This window comes from Pan paniscus, chromosome 18, assembly GCF_029289425.2.
Source record: "Pan paniscus chromosome 18, NHGRI_mPanPan1-v2.0_pri, whole genome shotgun sequence".
In the NCBI taxonomy this organism is placed as follows: domain Eukaryota; kingdom Metazoa; phylum Chordata; class Mammalia; order Primates; family Hominidae; genus Pan; species Pan paniscus.
Genome location: NC_073267.2, coordinates 25966595 through 25990284, shown reverse-complemented (window position 1 = coordinate 25990284; position 23690 = coordinate 25966595). Strand labels below are relative to the sequence as shown.

Sequence of the window (23690 nt, the reverse complement as noted above, 5' to 3'; positions counted from 1 at the left end):
TGACATGGTTTTTTGGGGATCTGCAAGAGGTGGAGTCTTACTTGCTGGCTTACTCTTCCACATAGTAGGGGTGAGTTGGATTAGTTAGGAGCTGGCTTGAATATCCAAGGCTGGACTGAGCCTTCACTGGCAGTGGACTTTCCTGCTTAACACAAGACATCAAGTACAACTGGAATTTTTAAGGATTAAATGAAGTCCAAGCACCTGGCACAGTGCCTTGCAAGTAAGTTACTTCTTAAATTGTCTTCAAAGACTAGTTTTGTTAAGCAGTGTTCAGCACCTTAATCCGGGTTTGAAGGTTAGCTGTTTGGGTGCAGCAAGGTGGGTAAGGAGCAGCAGGTTATGGGCATGTTAGCGTGTGGCTGAAACAACAGGGCATAGGATACTAGGGAAGGGAAAGAGTAGAAAGAAGAGAGACTGGGGGATGAGTTGAAACTTCAGCCCCAAATAAGACCAACAAAGGATGGAGCTGGAAGACCAAGTCGTGGATGAAACATTAGAGCTTAACTCCAGTGTTTCTCCAAGAGAGGAATTGCCACAGGTGCTGAGTAACTAGAAAATTATCATAGGAGTGGACTGCACTTAAAGAAAAGGTCAGTTTAGCTTAAGGAACAATGAGCTTAGGTAATGAAACTGACCTCGGATGATGGAATGTATGATAAAAAAAGTTCTGGGTGCCAGATCCTATGAACGTGAGAGATCTAACCCAGATTTTTGGTCCAGATTAGCAAGAATTAACAGTAAATCTAGCTGGATTATTTTAAAGTCAAAATGGCAGTGTGTGTTGTGTGTGGGGTGGGGTAGAGTTGGAATGGTTAGGCCAGACATCCCATCCCGTGCAACAGGGGTGTCTGGGAATAAACAAATGTAATCTAAGCATCACAACAAAAGGAGGGCCCTTTAGAAGAAAGTTAATTTGATTCAGAGGCAGCATTTCCCTAATTCAGTTCTGAACAGCTTTCATGATCTTTACAGTACTTGCCTGTCACCTATAGAAATATAACATTCTAAAATTTTAAAATCACTTAGTAAGTATTGCACTTAAAAAACACATTTAAAAAAAGTATGTCTGTATACCGCTTAAAATCGATGACTGGCTGGCGCAGTGACTCACACCTATAATGCCAGCACTTTGGGAGGCCGAGGCAGGCAGATCACCCGAGGTCAGGAGTTCAAGATGAGCCTGGCCAACATGGTGAAACCCTGTCTCTACTGAAAATACAAAAACTAGCTGGGTGTGGTGGCCGGCACCTGTAACCCCAGCTATTCGGGATGCGGAGGCAGGAGAATCCACTTGAACCCAGGAGGCAGAGGTTGCAGTGAGCCGAGTTCATGCCACTGCACTCCTGCCTGGGTAAGAGTGAGACTCCGGCTCTCCCTCTCCCTCTCCCTCTCCCTCCCTCTCCCCCTCCCCCCTCCCTCTCCCCCCTCTCCCCCTCCTCCCTCTCCCTCTCCCCCCTCTCCCCCTCCCTCTCCTCCCTCTCCCCCTCCTCTCCCCCTCCTCCCTCTCCCCCTCCTCCCTCTCCCACTCCTCCCTCTCCCTCTCCCCCTCCTCCCTCTCCCCCTCCTCCCTCTCCTCCCTCTCCTCCCTCTCCCTCCCCCCCTCCTCCCTCTCCTCCCTCTCCCTCTCCCTCTCCTTCCACGGTCTCCCTCTGATGCCGAGCCGAAGCTGGACTGTACTGCTGCCATCTTGGCTCACTGCAACCTCCCTGCCTGATTCTCCCGCCTCAGCCTGCCGAGTGCCTGCGATTGCAGGCGCGCACCACCACGCCTGACTGGTTTTCGTATTTTTTTGGTGGAGATGGGGTTTCGCTGTGTTGGCCGGGCTGGTCTCCAGCTCCTAACCGTGAGTGATCTGCCAGCCTCGGCCTCCCGAGGTGCCGGGATTGCAGAGTCTCGTTCACTCAGTGCTCAATGTTGCCCAGGCTGGAGTGCAGTGGCGTGATCTCGGCTAGCTACAACCTCCACCTCCCAGCCGCCTACCTTGGCCTCCCAAAGTGCCGAGATTGCAGCCTGTGCCCAGCCGCCACCCTGTCTGGGAGGTGAGGAGCGTCTCTGCCTGGCCGCCCATCCTCTGGGATGTGAGGAGCCCTTCTGCCCGGCTGCCCAGTCTGGGAAGTGAGGAGCGCCTCTTCCCGGCCGCCATCTCGTCTAGGAAGTGAGGAGCGCCTCTGCCTGGCCGCGACCCCGTCTGGGAGGTGAGGAGCGTCTCTGCCCGGCCGCCATCCTGTCTAGGAAGTGAGGAGCTTCTCTGCCCGGCCGCCCATCGTCTGATATGTGGGGAGCGCCTCTGCTCCGCCACCACGTCTGGGATGTGAGGAGCGCCTCTGCCTGGCCATGACCCCGTCTGGGAGGTGAGGAGCGTCTCTGCCCAGCCGCCATCCCGTCTAGGAAGTGAGGAGCCCCTCCGCCCGGCAGCCGCCCCGTCTGAGAAGTGAGGAGCCCCTCCGCCCGGCAGCCGCCCCGTCTGAGAAGTGAGGAGCCCCTCCGCCCGGCAGCCGCCCCGTCTGAGAAGTGAGGAGCCCCTCCGCCCGGCAGCCGCCCCGTCTGAGAAGTGAGGAGCCCCTCCGCCCGGCAGCCGCCCCGTCTGAGAAGTGAGGAGCCCCTCCGCCCGGCAGCCGCCCCGTCTGAGAAGTGAGGAGCCCCTCCGCCCGGCAGCCGCCCCGTCTGAGAAGTGAGGAGCCCCTCCGCCCGGCAGCCGCCCCGTCTGAGAAGTGAGGAGCCCCTCCGCCCGGCAGCCGCCCCGTCTGAGAAGTGAGGAGCCCCTCCGCCCGGCAGCCGCCCCGTCTGAGAAGTGAGGAGCCCCTCCGCCCGGCAGCCGCCCCGTCTGAGAAGTGAGGAGCCCCTCCGCCCGGCAGCCGCCCCGTCTGAGAAGTGAGGAGCCCCTCCGCCCGGCAGCCGCCCCGTCTGAGAAGTGAGGAGCCCCTCCGCCCGGCAGCCGCCCCGTCTGAGAAGTGAGGAGCCCCTCCGCCCGGCAGCCGCCCCGTCTGAGAAGTGAGGAGCCCCTCCGCCCGGCAGCCGCCCCGTCTGAGAAGTGAGGAGCCCCTCCGCCCGGCAGCCGCCCCGTCTGAGAAGTGAGGAGCCCCTCTGCCCGGCAGCCGCCCCGTCTGGGAAGTGAGGAGCATCTCCGCCCGGCAGCAGCCCCATCTGGGAGGGAGGTGGGGGGCAGCCCCCGCCCAGCCAGCCGCCCCATCCGGGAGGTGGGGGGCGCCTCTGCCCGGCTGCCCCTTCTGGGAAGTGAGGAACCCCTCTGCCCGGCCGCCACCCCATCTGGGAGGTGTACCCAACAGCTCATTGAGAATGGGCCATGACGACGATGGCGGTGTGGAATAGAAAAGGGGGAAATGTGGGGAAAAGATAGAGAAATCAGATTGTTGCTGTGTCTGTGTAGAAAGAAGTAGACATAGGAGACTCCATTTTGTTCTGTACTAAGAAAGCTTCTTCTGCCTTGGGATGCTGTTGATCTATGACCTTGCCCCCAACCCTGTGCTCTCTGAAACATGTGCTGTGTCCACTCAGGGTTAAATGGATTAAGGGTGGTGCAAGATGTGCTTTGTTAAACAGATGCTTGAAGGCAGCATGCTCGTTAAGAGTCATCACCACTCCCTAATCTCAAGTACCCAGGGACACAAACACTGTGGAAGGCCGCAGGGTCCTCTGCCTAGGAAAACCAGAGACCTTTGTTCACTTGTTTATCTGCTGACCTTCCCTCCACTATTGTCCTATGATCCTGCCAAATCCCCCTGTGCGAGAAACACCCAAGAATGATCAATTAAAAAAAAAAAAAAAGAGACTCCGTCTCAAATAAGAAAAAAAAAAGATTATCTCAATCCCTACTTATACCACTATGTTTCTAAAGTGCCATTCCTACTCTCCCTCATTCCCCACATCCTTTCAGTACCTTTTCACTGTCCCCAGGTACACTTCCCGAACCACAGCAATAAAGGAAACTCATCGTAAGTAATGACCGCTTGCTTGTCAACTGGGCAGATTGGGTAGGCCACAAGCACTCACTGGTTTAGCTGCATTCTACTTTATCAAGGAATTTAATACTTATTTATCAGGGTTTCCAGAAAAATACGTGGCCATAAATACGTGGTCACAATTCTGCATCTCTAATACTCAAATCCAAACCATTTTGAAAGTTCAAACTTCGAATTTCTGTGTAATTCAAGACTCTCCTAGATTTATTTAACCACATCTCCAATTAATCCTGATTCATTTCTGGCCTCTACCACCCACCCACCTATGAAATGTATCTTCCATGTTTAATTTAGAATTCTGTATATTCAGTTCAGCTTGTACTAAAAACTAAGAATTTTAAAACAGGAAAATGGAGACACACATACAACCTGCATCTGGTGGGTTAAGTATACAGATATGGCACTACTTTCTGTAAATAATGCAAATACTCAACATTTGAAAAGTTTACTGAAAACTTTTATTGTAATCAAAAAGTGACATAACGGGGTTGTAATGAATTCAGCAAATCATTCTGCTGATATTTTAGAACTTATATCAGCTTTTGCCAGGCAATTAAAAAAATTCAAATGTGAAAATTTCACATTACAGTAAACTCCACCCCAACTAATTAATGGTGGTTAAAAATAATAGGCCCTAGCAAAACCTCTCATGTTACATGGTCACAACTCACAATTCTGTACAAAAGTTCGTGTTATAAAGCTCTGATGTAAAAATCAAATAATCAAGCAGCAATATTTTAAGTGCAGCACAGGGTCTTCCATGTCATTATTTACAAGGCTTGAATCTCTTTACATTATAACAAAATTTAATACAGATGACTTAGTAATTAAGTCAATTTAAAAAATCTGTCTTTTTACACAGTGACAGATTTCACTTTTTGGTCATCTTTCTCCTTCTCCTTCTCTTTATCTTTGTTCTTCTTTGACTTCTTTTTCTTGTGTTTGTGTTTTTGGCTTTTTTCCAATTCCACTTCAGTGCCTGCATGTTTCTTATGCTTCTTATGCTTTTTATGTTTCTTGTGTTTTTTCTTTTCCTTCTTTTTCTTCTTCTTCTTGCTGTCCTGACTTTCTGCTGAGCTGGCACTGCTACTGTGGCTTCGGGTCTGGCTTCCAGAAGGACTGTGGCTTCTGCTGGGGCTGACGCTGGGGCTGCTGTGGCTCTGATTCCTGCTTATGCCCACCTGGACAACTGCTGCTGTGTCCAGGCTCTCTTTCGCTTTCTCCACTATTTTATCTTTCAGGTCCTTAGAAATGTTTCCTGAAGATTCCTCTTCTTTTACAGAAACATTACTTTCACTGTCACTTTCATTATAGTCTGGTTCAAAAGCAGCTTCATCAGTTTCTCTAGTTAAGTCAGAGGAAAGTCTAGAGGAATGACTTAACTGGGGTTTAGGCTTGACAGTATTCTTGTCAATTTGCCCAGTAATTTGCTCTTTTTCAACCTGTGTCTCTGGTGGGTTAAGTATATAAAGTAGTTTATTGCCACTTGACTCTTTATTGTTCCTTGCTTCTAATACATGCTTCTCACGATCCTTACAAGGATTTTTATCTACAGATTTTGTCTCTTCATTTGGCCGTTTAGTATCATAAGGGGCTTTGTGATCATGAGGTTTTCTGTCTCTTGAGGGACTAGAATTACTTTTTTTGGAATCTCCTGTTCCTTTTTTAGGCAAATCTCTCTCTTCCCTTGGTTTATTTTTCTGTCCAGATGCAGAATCTTTATTCCGAGGAGGAGAGTCTTTTCGTCTTGTTAATTCATTCTTTTCATCTCTACGTTTGGAACTTGAATACTCTCTGGTGTCATAGTCAGTTTTTTTGTCTCTATTGGGAGTGAAGTCTTTATTTGAGGAAGCACGAGTGGAATCATGTTTATCTGACGTTCTAGCCTCTTTGGAAGATTGAGACAGACTTTTAAAATTTCCTTGTTCATTCAGACGGTCCAAATTACTCTCTTTCTCTGGCTGAGTGCTGTTCTTCCTCTTTTCAGGGTTCTCCTTTTCCAACACTGAATAATCTCGATCTTTGGTTTTCCCTTTTTCACTAGATGCAGAGTTTTTTGAACTTTTAACCTCGTGTTGTATGATTTCATGGCTCACGTCCTTGGTGAATTTCTGAATTTTCTCAGATGGCTCACTTTCTTTCTCAGGATACTTGACTATATTTGATGGCTTTGTACTAACATTTTTTATAACACTAGCAGGTTTTCCTACACTTGATATAGGCTGTGTGGATTTAACATCTTCTTCTTCAGATTCAAAGTCATCTTTATCCCATTTGGATTGAGGAACCTGAATCATAATGATAACATCTTCAGCTGGCGCCGTATTGTCATTATTATATTCTTCCATCGTTTTAATCACAGTTCGCTTTGTATCTGTTTTTTCTTCAGATTTCCGCACAGGACTGCCTCCAGTTGAGCTCGTACTAAAAAGAATAACAAAACATTTTTAATTAATGAAGAATTTACTATTAATTATAAAACTGATAAATATAAAAATGCTAACTTAAACACAAATGTCCTTTTAACATTTAAAAAAAAAAACAAAAAACTTATTCTGCCCTAAGGAAGACACACAATTTAAGATTATGATTGTATCAACACAAATGTGGCTCACCCCCAAAATCTACTTACAACCTTGTCTTTGGCAACTCCCTTCTTCAAAGACAACAAAAGACTACATAAAACCAGCCTACTTCCCTAGATCAGCATTCATAATTAATATAAAAAGCACAAGCATGGATAAAACTGAAGAAAATCCTTCTCCCAACAAACTTCCACACCCACCCCCTACACTCAGCTACCTGGTATAATCCACCAGAGTTGAGCTGGATCCTTCAGTTCCAGTCACTTTTCGTCTGACCTTTCCTTTGACTTTTTCTTGTTTAACTTTGCTAGATGTTGACTCCAATTTTTCAGAGGGTTCTTTTGTGTTTGATATATTTTCTGTACTTCCAATTTTCTTCCCAGTTTCTCTGTTGAGTTTGATTTTTTTGGCTGGCACACTTAAAGAAATTTTGTCCTTTTCAGGGGTCCTATCCATTTTTTCAGTATCAGGTTCCATTTTGCGCTTTGGTGATGGTTTCACTATTTCAGTCACTTCTAGTTTCGAGATTTTCATTGAAGAAGACTCAAAATCTTTATCTACGCCTTTTTCTTCAGTTTTTCTTTTTCTTTTTTCTCCCTTATTATCAAGTGGTTTGTTTTTCTCATTAGGCTTCTTGGCCTTTTCTTCCTTAGTTGTTAGCTTTTCTGATTTGACATCTTTGGAATAGTCCTTCTTCACTTTTTCCTCTTTGACTGGTTTTGTTTCTTGGTGTTCTTTTGCTGATTTAGAGTGAGCTTTTCTGGGGGTTCCAGTGATTTTTTCATCCTTCTGAGAGGAAGATGATGATTTAGTATTGTCAGTCTTTGGAGTCTCCTCTTTGGCTTTTTTAACTGGAGGTTCAGATCGAGGAGATCTCTCACGTTCTCCATCTACTTTTTCTTGGGGTCCTTTAGCAGGTTTTACAATATTTTCTTTTTTGGACACAGCAGATCCATCATTCTTCCGTTTGGTTTTATCACCCTTTGCTTTTGGTTTATCCCTTTCTCTCTTGTCTTTTTCAGACACTGATTTAAAAGTGATTGATTCTGCATCCATTGGTTCATCTCTAACAGGTGTGGCATCATCTCTACTTGGGAGAACAAACAATGAGTCTGTTTTATTTTCTTCAACACCTGTAGGTTCTCTTGATTTCCTAGAAGTCTCTAATAACTCTGGGTTCAGAAAACCCTCACTTTCCTCCCCTTTTCTTCTTTTTCTGTGTTTCTTATGCTTATTTCCTTTACCATCTCCTGGAGCGTTTTCACTCTCCTTCTCTTTTGACTTTGTATTATCCTTCTGATTGTGACCATCTCTTGCTGAAAGCTTTTCTGGATAGTTGCTACCTATGTTTCGACTTCTGTGACTTTGCCCACCAACATAGTCTTCTCTGCGGCCTCTTGTGAAGGGAGAATTCCTGATGTTAAGTGGCAAAAATCTCTCTGGAGAAAAGTTCTCTCTATTTGCTGAGGGTCTAGGCTGTGCTCCAGCAGCATAACCTTTATAATATTTTTCATACCACTCTCTATATTTTCTCTCCCATTCTCGGTAGCGTTCTTTTTCAAATGGGTCTCTAAAGTCAACACTTCTCCCATAATATGCTTTCATGTCATATGGTGGTGGAACTTCTCTGTATCTATTAAAATATTCACGTTCTGTTTCCCCTTGAGGTATGTTACGTTTATTAGGAGACTGTCCCCTAAACGCTTGAGGAGATCTTGATCGTGAATGATAGCGTCTGTAAGGGGGTGACCTTGACCTAGATCGATGATATCCATGAGATCTAGACCGTGAACGGTAATTGCGGCTCTTGCCTCTGCCTCTTCTGGGGTATGGAGGTGACCGTGAATAGGAACGAGAATGTGAGCGGCTGAATGATCGAGAATAAGAGCGTGAACGTGTTGAACCAGATCTTGATTTAGAATAAGTATATGAACTTCTTGAATACGAAGAACCACTATAGGGAGATTTAGACCTAAAAACAAAACAAAACAATAGTTGATAGTTGAGAAATACATACAAAATAAAACACAGACTCTCAGATTCTAGCATTCTTTCCTCACGGTTTCATCTATCTTTATATCAAATTTCATCTTAGATGATTAAAGAGGCACAGTGACCTCTACTGGAATGGAATAAAGTACACAAATCAGAGCAATCACTTGTTACAAAACAAAAGTGAAGTCTTAACAATTAGAGTGAAGTGCATTAATGTACCGTGAGTTATATGAGCTAACTAACATTAAACAAAATGTCAATTAATTTTAAATTTCACTTCCTATCTGAATATTGAAGTAGGAGTCTGTTTTTTGTCCTATACTGGCCAACAGCCTACTTTTAAAAGAAACCACATTTCAAGTGTAAGGCTAAAAAATAAAGTCTTTTAAACAAACTTCCAGGGAATTTTTATAATTCACTTTTTCTGTCAATAAAGCAATCTGTATTCTACTACTACTTCATAATTACACAGGTTAATGTTCCAGCAAGAAGCTGTAGCCTTATGGTAAAAGGGTCCTGAGAACTGTTTTTTGGCTATTCCCCTATTTCTTTCCTTCCAAAAACATTTCCCAATTATTTGATACTATGAATAACTTCAAGGGACAAGGGCAATTTAATCCCCACAACTGTTAGTTCTACACAATAGAATTTACACTGAGACATTATTTCAATGAACAGATATTGGGAAATAAGCTACATCTTCACTTCTATACACCTAGACCGAATCAGAAAAATTCCTAAGTGCAATGTTCTTTATATCCATAGCTAATCCCTGGATATTCAAAGTCCCGTTTGTAATTCTGTTGTGAAGGCTTGCAAAACACTAACCTGGAAAATGAGCGCCTACGCTCCTTTTGAATCTTTTTGTATTCCATCAATTCCTTAGCAAAATCATTTGTAAACTCATCTAGCTTGGACTTTTTCTTTTCCCTAGTAAAATAAAGTTAAAGAGTGAAAGTTAACAAAAACCATTTAAGAAAACTAACAAGACAAATGTAATTAGATCATGAATGAAATGAATGAAATTGCCATTAGTTTTCCACTTTAAAACTATAAACTAGGAATCCCTGAGAAGTTGCTTGTATGGCTTTGGTTTAAATTTTAGGTGAATTTCTCATACTAACTGGAAACACTGGAAAACGTTTCCAGACACCTATTTAATGTTATTATCAGAAAATGAAAAAAGTGTATAATAATTTCAAATTAGAATACATACTCTTCTTTTAGTCGTCGCTGCTCTCTATAGAATTCTTCCCTGGACAAAGGTGGTGCTTGTGTTGTTGGGATGGTATTTGAATGAGCTGTCTGCACTCCTGATGATACCCAAGGTGTTGATAAATTGGCAGGAGCTGGAGGAAACCCTGGAGGAGGGACACTATACCCAGCGGGTGGTGGCTGGCCAGGAGGAAACTGAGGAGAAAACTGTGGAGGAGGAACACCCGGAGGGAGAGGAAGTGTATGGGGAGGAGGCGGATACAAAGGAGGTGGTGGAACAGGTACAAAGACTGGAGTTGCTGGTAGTGACGGGCCTTGAGTCCTCTGTGATCTTTCGCTGTGGTGTCGCCCACGGTTTATACTTCTGGAGAAATAAATTCCAAGATATTACTTCTTCAAACTAAAGTCATCTGAGACAAGTAAGCTTATCTTTTCTATCCATAATTATTTTCAAACTTAAAAACAGTGGAATAGAACCAACTATTCAACTAGTGTAGAAACATTAGTACAATTTATTTGTAAAAATAACTCTACAACATAATTTTTAAGGCCATGTCTCGACTGAGATGATGCAAGTTTACAGGACCTTCTCTACACGGAAATATTGTATTTAAAAGTTCTCTTTTATGAAGTTCAGATTGATTATCACTCCACTAATTACTACCTGTTACTTCCTAAACTGTCTTTTGAAGGAACTGACAGGTTAATGCTGCTATGACCTAGCTCTCCCCAAAAGCTTACTTATTCATTTATTTTTTATTTTTTGAGACAGAGTCTCACTCTGTCGTCCAGGCTGGACTACAGTGGTGCAATCTTGGCTCACTGCAACCTCCACCTCCTGGGTTCAAGCGAATTCTCCTGCCTCAGCCTCCCAAGTAGCTGGGACTACAGACGTGTGCCACCATGCCCAGCTAATTTTTTGTATTTTTAGGAGAGACAGGGTTTCACCATGTTGGGCAGGCTGTTCTCAAACTCCTGACCTCAGGTGATCTGCACAAAGTGCTGGGATTACAGGTGAGAGCCACCACACCTGGCCCCAAAGTTTAAATGAAGGAAAACCACCTCCTGTAACCTCTTTTTTGAAGGACGAAGTGGGTGAAGATCATACAAAGCAGAATAAATTCTAGTTTTAACTTCTATAATTAACAATGAAAATATCAACGCTCTCTCTCAAAAGCTTAAGTAAAAATAACAGTGTTGGCTAGGTTTCTAATTTGTGCCTCACCAAACAGAACTGGTTACTTCTGTTAAACTAGAGGTGCTTTAAATTATAAATAATTGGTACACAACAGCAACAGTAGGGGTTTAGATTTTAAGCATCTTCTCAGAGAGCCATGAATAACTATTACCTTCTTTTAAAATGTGATCCAGTAATGACATAGTAAACTTTCATAAGTTTAGCAATGAAGCACTAGAAGATATCCCGAATTTCCTTCTTTTTGGAGACAGGGTCTCACTCTGTCCCCCAGGCTAAAGTGCAGTGATGTGGTTATAGCTCACTGCAGCCTTGACTTCCTTCCTAAGCTCAAGTGATCCTCCTGCCTCAGCCTTCCAGGTAGCTGGGACCACAGGTGCATGCCACCATGTCTGGTTATTTTATTTTTTTGGTAGAGACAGAGTCTTGCTATGTTGCCCAGGCTAATCCTGAACTTCAGGCCTCAAGCAATCCTCCCCCATTAGCCTCCCAAAGCTCTAAAATTACCAGCATGAGCCATTATGCCTGGCCAAAACTCTTGTTATGAAGTTTTGGAGGCTCCTTTATCCTGGTGGTGATTATGACCTAGACTAGCAGTTCTCAACCTTTTTGGCACCAGGGAGCTGTTTTGTGGAAGACAATTTTTCCATGGACGGGGGCAGGGGGGTAAAAACTGTTCCACCTTAGATGATCAGGCATTAGATTCTCCTAAGAAATGTGCAACCCAGATCCTTTGCACACGCAGTTCACAACAGGGTTCATGCTCCTATGAGAATCTTAATGCCACTGCTGATCTGACAAGAGGTGGAGCTCAGGTGGTAATGCTCGCTCACCTGCTATTCACCTCCTGCTGTGTTGCCCAGTTCCTAACAGGCCGAGGATGGATACTGGTCTGTGGCCCAGGGTTGGGGACCCCTGACCTAGACAGTAAGATTCTTACTTCTTAGATTAATATTGCTTGTACCTGCCCACTAGGGCAGGAGCCTCTAACAATCTCCTGTCTCTTCTTTTGGAAAAGAGACGGTGGGAGATGATTGGGACAGTGGAGTCTAGAAGAGAAATAGTTGCAATTCTTGTTCACAGTTGGGAGCTGAGCTTGTTAACTTTAATCTTAAATTAAACTGGTATCTTAGATATTGTCTGACCCTTAGATATTGTCTGACCCCTGACTTTCTTCTACTTCCAAGAGGGTAAATGCAAGCCAATACTCTGCTGTTTGCTGACAGGGAGAAAGTAATCACTGGGAAGGAATATTAAAAATGTCTTAAAAACCATCATTTAAGATACTATATATAATTTATTCTTTTCTAGCCTTCTTTAAGGACAATTACCCAGGACTTAAGAGGGATAAGCACAATACAAACAAATGACCCCCTTCCTTCCTGCCACTGCTGTGCTTTAATTTCTTTGGTGATATATATATATAAAAAGTAAGATGATTATTTTCCAAGATTTTTAGCATGCCTACCTGTAGCAGCTCCTCTCCCCTCTTCTAATTTGTTGTGGTGGAGAAACCAGATAGCCGAGTTTGTTGGAACTGTGTGGGAGAAAAAAAAATAGGCTCAAGTATTTCTCCATGGGTATAATACATGACCTTTCCATGCATAGCTGTTAAGACACCAATTTTAACTACTCTGAAAACTTTTTCCTACTCCCCAATTCTTAAACTTGTTTCAGATACAGAGCTGAGTAAATATTATATTTACTTAAAACTAACTTTCCCCCACCAATTAACTGTATCATAACAATAACTAGACCTCAAAATAGATTACTTTATGTACTATTATATTTTAATTAGCACTCTATAAATTACTCTGTGAACTTATTGTTATATACAAGGAAAAGAGCCCTTTTGTCTGCTGGGCACAATGAAGTCATTTTACATGTTAAGGTAGGTAGTGTCATTCCAAATCCAAACGAGGAAATGGATGTTAGGGAGTAAAACCACAAGACCACTGTCATGCAGCTAGGAAATGAAGGAGATGGGATTCAAACCCAAGTCTACCTGTTTCTAAATCCTATGTTCCTTCTACTGATATAGATATATCCTGCTAGTAACTCATACTTTTAAGAATATATCAGTTTTCAATTGGATTATATAAACAGAAATAATTATATAACTAAAAATACATTAAGTAAGTCTGCTGATTTTTAATGCCATAAAATATCCCACAGAGAAAATCAAAGTTCTTTGTATTCTAGGGTGGCAAAACCATACCCTGTAGAACAACTCGATTTCAGACAAAAAATTTTTGTTTGGTAGACGTTAATCTTATTATGTATTTATGTACTCAAATCAAACTTTGATCATCCAAATTAAGGGTAGAAAAAGTTAAACCTACTAGGAAAATAACTGCCACCATATTTAAAATAACTTTTCAAGTAATTCTTATCTATTCATTAAACTGAAGTCCTGTCAAGGTCCCCACTTGTTGGATATGAAAGTAGAAAAAAACTTTAAAAATTTTGTATTTTAGAAAAGATTTGCTCATTAAAAAAAAACCCTCATATAAGCTTGAATTTTGACATTTTACATAAAAAATGTTAATCTGGCACATAAAAGTTTACAATAAAGAGCAGCGACCCGCTGCCTAGTTTGGACCTTCCATTATCTAGTTTGCAGGCAATCATCTGAAGATTATTGTAAACATCTACTCACTGTTCCCAGCCTGGTCGACCACCACCTGGACGAGCAGTATTTATTCTTACTGGACCTAGAAACAAAAAATAAAAGCAGTAGGTAAATACAAAATTGCACATTAAATCAAGCTAAAATTATTTTTTAAAGGGAAAAAAGTCTAAACCAAAGTGATCTTACTCACCAGTTGTGGGGATCAACTGTCCATGCAATAATGACTGTCCAAGCAAAGATGGGGTTCCAAGAACAGGCACCTGGTAACCCTTTAGAAACAACCACAAATAAACAGAGTTAAAAAAAAAAAAAAAAAGAGGTAAGAACAAAGCCAGAAAAACAAAACCCTGCTGTAAAAAAATCCCAAATTAAAGCACCAGTAAAATTTACCTTCTCTTCCATAAGAGCGGTAATTGCAATTGAGGAGGTTCCCTTTGAGTGCTCTGACGCAAGAGCTGCAGCTGGCAATATTTTATTATCAGAATCCCTTTAAAAAACATAAATTATAATACATTAAAAATTATCAGAAATGGACAATTAAGAGTAAAAAAGTTTGCTGCTGTTTACCCATCACCTGCAGTTAAGATGAGTTAAGTCAAAGATGATGAATACTTCTGAGGAAAGTGAGAGAAGGCTGAAACTTTGAAGAGTTCTCTATATGTAAGTGGAAAAGTAAAATGAAGGACCCTCCTTAAGAAGATACTACAGTTATGACAGAAATCAGTTGCAAGAATAGTAAAACTTAAAGAAAATCAAAGTCTGGCCTATGAAGACAAAAATCCCCCTAGGATTAGGAGTTAAGTTTTAGCTCTAGTTCTACCACTAAACTGAAAGGATAATCTTGGGTCAGCCATAGAACTCTCTGGGCCTATTTCCACTATCAACCAAATAAATTCCACCAGATCAGTGGAATTTCTTAAATGTAAATGTAAAGGTCTCATCCTAAAGATTTTGCTTCAGTGTGTCTGAAATGGGCCTCTTACACCTTTTTTTTTTTTTTTAAAGAATTTATGAGACATTAAACTACATGGACAAAAGTCTCATTTCTGAAGTGGTAGGCTGTGAGTTTTCACTATTCTCCTACATAATAATTATGCTCCAAAACAATCACTATTCCTGACTTCTCTACTTACCTGTGTTTTTACCCCCTCTTCTCTACCTATCTAAACTGTTCTTAGTTCTACTCAAAACTACTCCTATCCAAAACTATCATTATGATCACAAGTGAATTCTCCCACCTCTGTTAAGTTCAGAGCTGTTATGGTATATGGAACATTCAACGTTTAATAGGGGCTGGTTGGCAACCTGTGTAGTATTTGACCTCAGGATGCTTAATCCTCATTTGCCAAATCAATCACGTTTGTTTTCCTCTTCCCCCAATAAGACTAAGTCACTTCTTACAAGTCATCCCACATTACTGAGCACAGTGGTCCACTAAGAAAGCTGTTTAAAGTGATAACCAACAACAAAACACTACATCATTGACCTCATTTGGTTTCTAACAGTGAAAAATACACAGGCTTACCGAAAAGGTCCATCTGATTTTTCTGAATGAACTGATATGGATACTGTTGCAGTTATATCAGGTACAGGAGCTGGAGCAGAAGATGGATTTCCAGACACAGGAGGGGCCAAGGAAGACTGATTAGAAGTTAATGAAGATATAGACGGAGCTGGGTGAGTTGATGAAGATGTCACTGGAATCATAAGAGGATCTTGTTGTCTTGATATTGGAGATCTCATCAGAGGTTGTAGGTTCCTCTGAATCAGTGGTCTCGGAGGTGGTATTGGGGGTGGTGGAGGAGGTAACTGTTTTCGTAGTCTTTTTGTATAGCCAGTTTCATTTTTGAAGTTATTTACAGCCTACAGATACCAAGCATAATAATGCAGAAAAATGTCATGCAGTATTCACTGAAGTACAGTTAAATCAGTTAAAAAGAATTTTTTCATAAAATGGATACAGATAGTTACCTGTCGTAAAAATTTATTGGCAATTAAAGCATCAGGAGAAACATCATTTTGATGACATGTTGGACACGTATGCTCATCTGATTCCAGGAGTGCTGTTCTTATACCTATGTATAAGATTTCAAATATTAATAAAAGCATAGTAGGAACTCAGTGTTTACGAAATGAATTAAAAGGATGGTCCACATTTGTTCAGTTACATTACTGTTTTCCAAGCATGTCGTGCTAATCATTTCTCAGATTAAGAAACTTAAGTAAAATCTCTCATCTTACAGTACTCCTCTGCTCTTTTCTATATGACCTATGCTACGCTAAAAAGAAGTCACAGCTGGGTGCGCTGGCATGTGCCTGTAATCCCCACTCCTGGGGAGGCTGAGACAGGAGAATCACTTGAGCCTTGAAGTTCAAGGCTAGCCTGGGGCAAAATAGCAAGGATCCCCCACCCCATCTTTTTTTTTTTTTTTTAAACAAATGTCTGAATTGAGAGCAAAAGCACTCTTTCTCAAAGACTATTCTTTGTTTAGCTAGTAACTGGAATATTGTAGAAAACAAAAGAGAAATATAAGATAGTCTAGAAAGACAAAAATTTTACATGGCTAACTTGGGGTTTTTATTCAGGCAAGGAAATGAGAGACCTACAGCACAGTACGTGGGAGCAACACTAAATTACAGATACGAAGATTAAGCTTCAATGTAGTAAAACTCCAGTAATACCAAGTGGTATGTTAAATCTAAGATATAATCTGAAACAAGTCTTTAGCAACCTCTTCTTGACCTTGGTCTTCACTGAAGAGGTCAAAAAATAAAGATTTACAGGTATCCAAAGGGGATGGGTTCCAGGACCCTCTGAAGATAACGTCTGTAGATGCTCAAGTCTCTCAACTGCCCCAAAGGCATAGTATTTGCATATAATACTATGTACATCCTCCAGTATACTTTAAATAATCTCTAGATTGCTTGTAATACCTGCTGCAATATAAATGCTATGTAAATAGTTGTTATACTTATTTTAAAATCTGTATTAGTCTTTACTATTATTTTTTACTGTTTTCTTGCCCCCAAATATTTATGATCTGTGGTTTTGAATCTGCAGATGCAGAACCATGTGTATGAGGACTGTATATTTCAAAACTACCTTTAAAAATGAAAAAGGCCAGAGCAGGTTTGAGCAAATTTTCAGGTAACACTGATTTCTTCTGTGTAAGAAGGCACAAACTTAGGATAAGTGGCAGGAAACAACTAAGTGCTAATATAAGTGATTTAAAAAGTCACAACTGCATGGTAAATGCTGGGTAATAAATATGTCTACAGACGCCGGGCGCGATGGCTCACGCCTGTAATCCCAGCACTTGGGGAAGCCGAGGTGGGCGGATCACGAGGTCAGGAGATCGAGACCATCCTGGCTAACACAGTGAAACCCTGTCTCTACTAAAAATACAAAAAATTAGCCGAGTGTGGTGGTGGGCGCCTGCAGTCCCAGCTACTTGGGAGGCTGAGGCAGAATTGTGTGAAGCCAGAAGGCAGAGGATGCAGTGAGCTGAGATTACGCCACTGCACTCCAGCCTGGGAGACAGCGAGACTCTGTCTCAAAAAAAAAAAAACAACAAAAAAACTCTCTACAGGAATCAGGTGTTAATACACTTAGAAATATTAGGATAAGCTATTCACAATCCAGGAAAAAGATTTAGATACCACTTAAAAATATTTCCAGAATTATCTAAGGCCCAAAAAAGTTTTAAAATTCTGGATACCACTTAAAACATACAGGAAACAAAAAATCTATATTAAGAAAAACACCTCAGTATAGTCACCCTGATGAAGGTACAGAAGTCAATTCTAGAATTTAAAAGGACAAACAGGTTATTGTTTAAAAAAGATACAGCAAGAAAAACAGACTTCTCACTACTTAATGCTCATTGATCAACACTTGTCATCAACATTATTTATTTTATTATTAAAATATATGAGGTTGGGAAAAGCCGTTCCAAGCAAATACAAATATTCTAAAATATACATCTTCCAAGATTCAGCACTTCTTACATTCATCACAGTAACTGTTTCCACAGCAGGGAATCACAACAGCATCAGTCATAATATCCTTGCAGATGAGACACAACAATTCATCTGGGATAGGATCATCTTCTTCTGAGGAAGAAGATGGCTCTTCTGGTAAGAAGGGAGGTTTCTCTTTCTTCCCAATTGCATATGCTTCTCTGTAAAAGAAAGTTTTCATGTTTTACCATTGTTAAGAAGGCAGAGTACTCATGCTACATGTTCTACTGTAACATAATGGGAACACATAATTCAGCGCAATGCCAAATTAGTTTAGACAAGCACCATATCTTCTAAAATAAGGGAGTAATTATGTACAACCTAACCCTAAACAAAGACACAAAAGTCTAAACAAGCATAACAAAAGGAAGCAAAGAAATGCTATAAAAACAATAAAAGGATCTTAGAACCCGTAACTCTTAAGAACTGAGGGCCAGAAATAAAGCGAAATGTTCTGTGCCATAAAGTTCTATTTAAGTGACAAAGACAAGACTTGAATTTAGACAACACCATAATCACAATTTTTCCTACTCTATCAGGTTTCTTGAAAAAAATAAAAATGAAAATTAAAATTAAAAATCCCAAAAAATCTCCCCTTCTCCATATCCCAAAAGTCTCTCAAATCTGTGAAGGTATTGGAGTAAATGCCACAAGATGGGAAATTAAAATTAGTACTGACATTATACAATTAAGGAAAGATAGCTCAAGGGAAATATTATGTCATTACCACACAAATAATTAATAAAATGAGATACCAAAACCCATGATCTACTTATTAGTATTTTAAGAGGTTAATTTATAGTCAATTAAGAAGCATTAGTGACTTAAATGATCAAAATCTGTGTTACAAAACTGTAAAGTAACACCTCGTTAGACATTCTAGGTCCAGTTTTTTAAAGAAATGCATTTTGCAGAAATGTTGGGCATTAAATATAGTATTAAAAAATAAAAATAGCTATTCTCAGACTTGTCACCACTGCTTCTACACCCCCATCTTCTCTGTAATCAGGCAAATTTGCAAAACACAGGAATCCCTAGAGAAACCCTTTCTATTTCATTCAGGAACAGAGTGTGTTTATCTCAATGCTGAAAATGAAAGAATCTCAGCTGTACAGAGTAGGGTACCTTAGGTGTGTTATTTGTGTTGCAGTTGCTCCATAGACATCACCACGATTCCAGAAATAAGTATCAATTTGCTTATGCCCCATTGTTCCCAATTTGTGAAAGAGGAGTCTCCCACTGCCCAAAAGAGAGAAAAAAGAAAAAAAAAAAAAGAAAAAAAGAGGAGAACAGAGGATAGAAAAAGAAACAGAAGAAGAGTCTGAGTTGCTTATCAGTGGTGTTAGTGAAGAGGGTGAAAGTTTCATTTAAAATATTTAGATTCCCATCTTTCCCCAGTATTTGCTGTGTGTCTGGCACAATTGGGCATTTGTATTTCAGCATTCAAAAGCAATGAAGTTAATTATTAGTTAGGGTTTACAGGTGATATTAATTTTTCCAACACAAATTTTTATTTAAAAATTTTACATAATATAGATGAAGCGGTCTGCTCTTAATTGTGTCTGTAAAAATAATCAATTTCAAGCTAAAGTTATTTGGAAACATCTATGAAATGTCTCTGAATTAGAAACAGCATAACAACAGACTGTTCAATGATGAACCACAAAAACACAGGATGGTGACTGATAAAAAATAGATGGGGGTGAAGTTGAGGAAGTGAGCAGGGTTGGGAGTTTAGGAAAACATTCTTATCTGTGAACGAAAACACTATTTGCTGAAGTACATATTCAAAAACACAATATCTTTTCAATATCATTCTATGGCATAGCTATTTTCATCATCATCCCCACCTGCTCACTACACTACACTTCAACAATATTTATAGCATGAAGCTGAGGAAAACTGTTCTTATATATGTATGTATTTTTTTTCACTGAGAACATGAACACCTATTCTGTAAATTGATGCCCTGAGGATCCCCTAACTTCACAATCTCCTGGACAACCTGTTAAAAATGTAGAATCAGGGTCTTACCACATAACTTCTAAATCAAAATTGGAGGCAGAGCAACCAGGATCTTTTTTTTTTTTTTTTTTTTTTGCCCAAGGTCCCTCTACCTGGCCAGTCTTTTAACATACTTTTATAGGAAATTCTTATGCTCAACAAAGTTAGAGAACGGCAGTCCAAAGAACACTTAATATTATGCTGTATAGTATGTGAGATCACAACTGTTGAAGGTAATCAAAAAAGTAATTGACTACGTTAATAAAAGCAGATAAAATGGGAGGTTATCTAGTTGAACCCTGCCACTGAATTTTCATGTCTGTCCATTTCATTAAAAACTGGTTCATAATATAAAATCTGAATACACATTAAAAATGGGCATTAAGGGCCGGACGTGGTGGCTCATGCCTGTAATCCCAGCACTTTGAGAGGCCGAGGCGGGCGGAGCACAAGGTCAGGCTAACACGGTGAAACTCTGTCTCTACTAAAAAAACACAAAAAATTAGCCAGGCGTGGTGGCGGGCGCCTGTAGTCCCAACTACTCAGGAGGCTGAGGCAGGAAAATGGTGTGAACCCGGGAGGTGGAACTTGCAGTTAGCCGAGATTGTGCCACTGCACTTCAGCCTGAGGGACAGAGCGAGACTCGGTCTCAAAAAAAAAAAAAAAAAGGCATTAAGGTGTTTTATAGAGCTATAGTTGATCTGAACTAGTGGTTTATAAAATAAACCTTACTTGAGAATCTTAAGACTCACATGGCATATCCAAACTTATTCAAGCTACTTCAGTATTTCATTTATGCCTGACACTTAAATTTGCCTCAACATCATGCAGAGCTTTTATTCTTAAGCCTCCTTTTTCTCAAAATGATTACAATCTGTTTTGTTCACTTAAAAATGCAAGTAGCATATATAATAAGATTATGTGGGAGTATGTATGTGAATGAGGAAGAAAGCAGGGAATGACAGAAAAAGAAAAAATTAGAAGACTACAAGGGAAGTGGCACTCACTGATAACAAAAAATCCCCAAATCCATTTTAAATTTGCTTTAAATGGAGCAGACTGCAGCCTCACAGAAATGCAAGATGTAGAGACTAATGGCTTTGGTATACAAAGTTCTCAAGGAATCCAAGTAACAAAGTTACAAGCCCAAGATTAAAACACTATACCCTGGGACTGACTGGAGTCTCCACAGGTCATACCTAATTTGCATACTTACGCATCTATAGTTGGTATTGCATATTTTCCAGTGTTGGTAAGCATTGCACCTTTCATATTAGGATCTTTCACTTCCATCATGAAACTTCTGGGAATTCCAGTGCTCTTTTTAATCCTAGGACCAGATTCAAAGTTTTTATCCTATTCAGAGGAAAAAGGAAGAGGAGGAGGAAGAGAAAAAGCAGTTACCTTTATTTAATAAATTAGCTAATGTTATACAGTGCTTACTATATTACTTGTAGTGCTTTACATATGTGATCTCATTTAATCCTTGTAACTGCTATGTGAAGTACGTACTATTTTATCTCCATTTGAGAGAAGAAAAAACAGGCTTATAGAGATCAAGTAACTTGCCCAAACTCAGCCAAGTGCCAGAACCAAGATTTGAAGCCTGGCAAATTTGGCTCCAGAGACCATGCTCATTTGCCATTGTCTACAGAAGGCAGTATTAACCAAGAAAAATAAGATAGCTAAGGAACAATTCCAAAGGAAAAAAAGTAAGATATACCATAGTTTCTGCTTTGAACTTACCCCATTTGTTGGGCAATTCTTAATATAATGTCCAGGTTTACCACAACGGAAACACGTGTAAGATGGAGGTGGTGGACCTAGAGGTTTCTTCATGTAACTAAAAGGGGGAAAAAAAATTACATGTATACGAGGATTTTGAAAAAATAGTGCTTTTGATTGGGGGGGAAAACCCACCCCAAAAGTTCCTATTAGTATAAAATATTTATGAACTTACTTGATTGGGTCGTATTCATGGCCAGATTGCGACATCATTGCTTTAATTTTATCTTCTTCAGAAGCATTGGCTTCAGCCAGATTGGCAGTCTGTTTAACAGGTAATTATTTGACACACACATTAGAAACACATTTAAGACCACACAGCCAAAGACAACACCACTCATCCTGTAAAGAGCAGTATCTAACTAACCTTGCATAAAAACAGCTATTTACATGTATAACCTGGAAGAGGCACTTGGGAATTCCTTAGGTAATTACATGATGTTTGGGTGTCTGCAAGGCTGAAGAAAGTCATTCTGGGGGCACTCAAACCTTAGACCCTGTTTGTACCTTACATGAAGACTTGCATACTACTTTTCTACAAGTTAAAGACTGATATTAAGTTAGAATAGAAACACTTGATGTTTTAAAAATAATTCAAGTGTCAGAGCTTTAAGACTGTAATTTATACCTACAATGTGGAGGTAGGGATGGGGGTAGAATGACTGAACGTATTATGCAGCAGATATTAGAAGTAGAAGGCTCTTTAGGTAGTGATGTTAGTTTCAACTCAAGTGCAAAAGATGTGCATTGAGCATTATAATTTTAAATTAAACTCTTCAGATAAGTTTTATGAATTTCATCTTTGAGGTATGATATACAAGGTCTAGATATAAGCAGGGTCTAAGGGAGTGATTTCTAGTTAAGTTGAATCTTCAGGCATTTAGCACTCATATCAGCCATTCATTGGGGTTTGTCTTTACATTCATCCACAAAACAAGCAACCAGTTTTAACATTTTATTGTAATTTTATATACAAAGAATGCTTAACATTAACAGAGCTTAGAACAACAGCAACATTTACAGAAAACTGGATTACAGATGTTTAACAACTAATTTGTTTGAACCCAAACACTGTTTTACAAATACCTGTAGTTTAAAAAAACAAAACAAAAAAAACCAATCCCCCAAACCTCCCCAACTCCTCCCCACAAAGAAACAATGGTAGGAATAGACCAAAAACTCAAATATGGTCCTTACAGTACATAAGAATAAAAACAGTAAACTATAAACTTCTAAGTGTTAACTCTATACTAAACCACTTTGCATTAGAAAATTATAAAATAGGATGGCTTTAGTCCACTTTATGTTTTAGAATAATCAATTTTAATGCTTAGTTTTCCCAGAACAGTAGCTTAAAAAGCAATTTGTTACTAGGACATTTTGTCGGGATACAGTCTAGGGGAAAGGACATAACAAAGCCAAGAACAAGATAGGGACAGCACTAATGGAAAACCCATCTTTTCATTAATCTTGGTTGCTAAATTTGGTTTCACATTTCTGATAGCAGGGAAAAAGGATTTTTGGAAAACTGGACAGCTTCCTTCTTGGCCCTCAAAAGTCTGCCTATTTTTTTTTTAAAGGCACAATTTGCAAGCTAAATGTATTGCTTTAAAAAGTAATCCATCACTAGTGCTTTCCCAAACAGAAGATACACATTGTTGAGCAGAAAATGCAAGCAATCTTATCGCAAAACATGGCATATACAGTGATTCAGGAGGTAACAATTTGCCCCTCTGCCAAACATACACATTGGTATATTCCTGCAAACAGCTTTACACACTTACACAATTCATGTAGTCTGTGTTCAAACAAATTAGGTTGTTCAAAACTTTTCCTAATGCAGACAGACTACAAGTCTATAGCATAAAGAAACAACTGCATCACATTTAAAATATTGACCTTCATGGGACCAAGTCAAATATTCAAGAAATAACCATGCAATCGTCCGTGTAAAGGAAATCTTCTGTTTTGGCTGCTTAAAAAAGGTCCACATAATTTATAGCCAAAACCAGGAAATTCCTCCAGAACCTTGTTAGTTTCCAATGTATAATTAAACAAAATGTATGAGGGAAAAAAAAATAATTAAGTGTAGCTTCAAGTGTTTCTTCTGTCTTGAAGATGAACAATACTCCAATACGCTGAGGCTGACAAAGTATTCCCCTATCTTCTCAAAACAGCAACTACTCTTTACAGGATAGTAATAATATGTACAATGCTTTTGCAAAATATATCCTCCCCCAACCCCTCTTAAAAAACCGTTCCACATAAAAAAATAT

The 23690-nt window shown here is 40.2% G+C and overlaps 1 protein-coding gene across 4 annotated transcripts in view; it reads right to left on the bottom strand.

Moving 5' to 3' along the window:
- Positions 1-4418: 4418 nt before the first annotated feature.
- The window catches only part of RBBP6 (RB binding protein 6, ubiquitin ligase), a 33328-nt gene continuing 14056 nt past the window's right edge, over positions 4419-23690 (bottom strand). Inside the window, exons 5-19 of one of the 4 annotated variants that reach the window (XM_034950907.3) lie at positions 21590-21678; positions 21376-21472; positions 20846-20985; positions 18751-18864; positions 17614-17786; positions 15577-15680; positions 15131-15468; positions 13996-14092; positions 13796-13874; positions 13633-13687; positions 12442-12510; positions 9780-10142; positions 9392-9493; positions 6786-8540; positions 4419-6407 (exon numbers count right to left, since the gene is read on the bottom strand). In XM_034950907.3, coding sequence (XP_034806798.3) covers positions 4838-6407; positions 6786-8540; positions 9392-9493; positions 9780-10142; positions 12442-12510; positions 13633-13687; positions 13796-13874; positions 13996-14092; positions 15131-15468; positions 15577-15680; positions 17614-17786; positions 18751-18864; positions 20846-20985; positions 21376-21472; positions 21590-21678 — 5145 coding nt within the window. In that variant the 3' untranslated portion in view covers positions 4419-4837. The remainder of the gene's footprint in view (positions 6408-6785; positions 8541-9391; positions 9494-9779; positions 10143-12441; positions 12511-13632; positions 13688-13795; positions 13875-13995; positions 14093-15130; positions 15469-15576; positions 15681-17613; positions 17787-18750; positions 18865-20845; positions 20986-21375; positions 21473-21589; positions 21679-23690) is intronic. The other 3 variants (XM_034950908.3, XM_003813697.5, XM_003813698.5) reach the window with 3 other exon arrangements.